This window comes from Octopus bimaculoides, chromosome 19 (genome assembly GCF_001194135.2).
Source record: "Octopus bimaculoides isolate UCB-OBI-ISO-001 chromosome 19, ASM119413v2, whole genome shotgun sequence".
NCBI classification, from domain to species: Eukaryota; Metazoa; Mollusca; class Cephalopoda; order Octopoda; family Octopodidae; genus Octopus; species Octopus bimaculoides.
The window spans coordinates 5,573,521-5,576,366 of record NC_068999.1 but is presented as its reverse complement, the minus strand read 5'-3'; the positions used below and the strand labels follow the sequence as shown (position 1 = coordinate 5,576,366).

General features: G+C 40.4%; 1 protein-coding gene across 1 annotated transcript in view; it reads left to right on the top strand.

Annotated features, from left to right (window-relative positions):
- Positions 1 to 2,846, top strand: part of LOC106881045 (phospholipid-transporting ATPase IF) — a 153,316-nt gene that overhangs the window by 80,616 nt on the left and 69,854 nt on the right. Inside the window, exons 3-4 of the mRNA XM_052974889.1 lie at positions 993 to 1,115; positions 2,207 to 2,296. Of these exons, the coding sequence (XP_052830849.1) occupies positions 993 to 1,115; positions 2,207 to 2,296 (213 nt within the window). The remainder of the gene's footprint in view (positions 1 to 992; positions 1,116 to 2,206; positions 2,297 to 2,846) is intronic.

The following is a 2,846-nucleotide window of genomic DNA, read 5'->3' as shown; positions in this document are numbered from 1 at the left end:
TACATGTATACATGCATGTCTATATATATGTGTGTGTATATATATGTGTGTATGTATGTATGTACATGTATGTATATGCATATGTATGTGTGTGTGTAACTCACAAATAAAGTATATATATGTGTGTGTGTGTGTATAAGTATGTATACATACATATACTTACATATACATAGTTACATACATACATATATAAACATACATACATATGAATACATACATACAAATACATATATACATATGCATACATATACATACATATACATACATATACATACATACATACATATATATACATATATACATATACATACATATACATACATATACATACATACATACATACATACATACGTACATATGCATACATGCATATATATACATATATATACTTATGTATAGATCTTGAATGTTTTCATTTCCTTGATTTTATTTGAGGAAGGGAATAAGAAAAAACCTTTACAATTTCTTTTGATTCCACCCATATTTCTCTCGCTAACCCTCCCAACACCACCACCACCCTTTCCTCTCCCCTCCCTTCCCCTCGCTGCAATGCTACCCCACACCACTCTGCCCCACCCTCCTCTCATACAATTACTCGTTCCCAGGTAAGTTAACAAAAAGACAGCTTTAATCAAGAAAGGATTGGTTTACCTACGCCTAAGTTTACCTACATTTGGAAGGCAACCTAGATTTTTAGTGCATTTATTTTTTTCATTTGCAGCCGTGTGGTTTGCTGGTTCAGTCCCACTGTGTGGCACCTTGAGCAAGTGTCTTCCACTAAAAACCTCGGGGCCAACCAAAGCCTTGCGAATGGGTTTGGTAGACGGAAACTGAAAGAAGCTCTGGGCCTCACGGAGGCAATGATTGAGACACTGGGACTGAACCCAGGACCACAGGGCTGGGAGGCAAGCTTCTTAACCACACAGCCACGTCTCTTTATTTTCTTTCTTTCTTTCTTTCTTTATTGATTTATTTTTCTTTCTCTTTTGTAGACTCTCAAGGGACGACAATGCCCTGAGCAAAGAGTTATAAAGATTCGAAGCACTTCGTTAGCGGAGCCAGAGGTGGTGTCGAAAGAAGAGCGTTACTGTGACAACAGAATCAAATCCTCAAAGGTACGCCAGCCTGTTTTTTTTGTTTTTTTTGTCTTACTTCTCTCTTGTTGTTTGCTTTCCATGTTTTCTGGCTTGCAACTCAACATGGTATAAAGTGTAAACATGGAGAGTAAACGTTCAAACTACATCATCACTGTAGTAACAACACGATCTGTGTCCTTATATTTTCAAAAATATAAGAACACAGATCGTGTTGTATAGCCAGCTGGAGACGATGTCTCCTGGGGCTAAATTACAGCAACATTCGTCCTAAACCAGGACTGCCATGTTATGTTGGCAAACAATCTTTACCACAAAGTACTGTTGCTGAATATTCCTCGATGTGAGATTTAGTAAAAGTAATTTTCTTACATCGTTACTATTTTTCTAAATCCTGCTATATTTCACGCGGTATATTTTCTGTCCTCAAAAGTTATCTAGGTATATAAGTGAAACCACAGTCTCAACCTGCTTTTCTTGGCTGTTGATTTCTGTCTGAAAAATTCAACTTGTATGACAGAAAATATGATATATCATCATCATCATCATCATCATCATCATCATCATCATCATCATCATCATCATTAAGCGTCCATTTTCCATGCTGGCATGGGTTAGATGGTTTGGCTGAAAACTGGTAAACCAGAGAGCTGCACCAGGTTCCAATCTGATTTGGCATTCTTTCTACAGCTGGATGCCCTTCATATCGCCAACCACTCCAAGAGTGTAGTGGGTGCTTTTTACATGCCACCAGTACCAGTTATGAAACACTGGCATCGACCATGACTATGGTCTCATTTGGCTAGACAGATCTTCTCAAGGACGTTGTATTGCCAAAGGTCTTGGTCACTTGTTACTGCTTCCATGAGACCAAAACTAACCTCACCTGTGCTGGTGCCACATAAAAAGCACTGAGTCCACTCTGTGGAGTGGTTGGCATTTGGAAGGGCATCCAGCTGTAAAATCTGTTCCAACACAGGCACAGTAGTCTAGAGTAGTTTTTCCACCTGGCCAGCTCCTGTCAACCATCCTACCCATGCATGCGTGGAAGATGGATGTTAAACGATGATGGTGTTGATTTATGTATTTTTTTTTGTTTTTTATTTTTACAGTACACAATCTTTAATTTCCTACCAAAAAACCTGTTTGAACAATTCCGGAGAATCGCCAATTTCTATTTTCTCATCATGGGGTTAATACAGGTGAGATCCCAATCTTATTTTTTTATATTTCATGTTTTTGCACAGACGTAAAGTTGAGGGTCTTCGTTGGAGTTGTTGTTGTTGTTTGACCGCACCCCCAGGTCAACCTTGGACAAACAGACCTAAGATCTGTGGCATTCCAGCATGACCATCCTGTCTTTTACTCAAACAGTGTGTATCTCCCCACCTCTCTCCCCCAGCTCCTTTCTCTCTGTCTCCCGCATCTTCTCTCACTCTCCCCACCTTCTATCTCTCCCACCTCTCACCACCTCTCTCTCCCCACCCTCTCTCTCCCCACCTCTCTCTCTCATCCACCTCTCTCTCAGGCACAAGGCCTGAAATTGGGGGGTTAATTCGATTGCATCGACCCCCTCCCACTGTACTCGACTGGTACTTAACTTTATCAACCCCGAAAGGATGAAGGGCAGAGTCAACCTCGGCAGGATCTGAACTCAGAACGTAGCGGCAGACGAAATATTGCTAAGCATGTCGCCCCGTGTGCTAACAGTTCTGCCAGCTCTCCACCATTAATAATAATAATAATAATGAT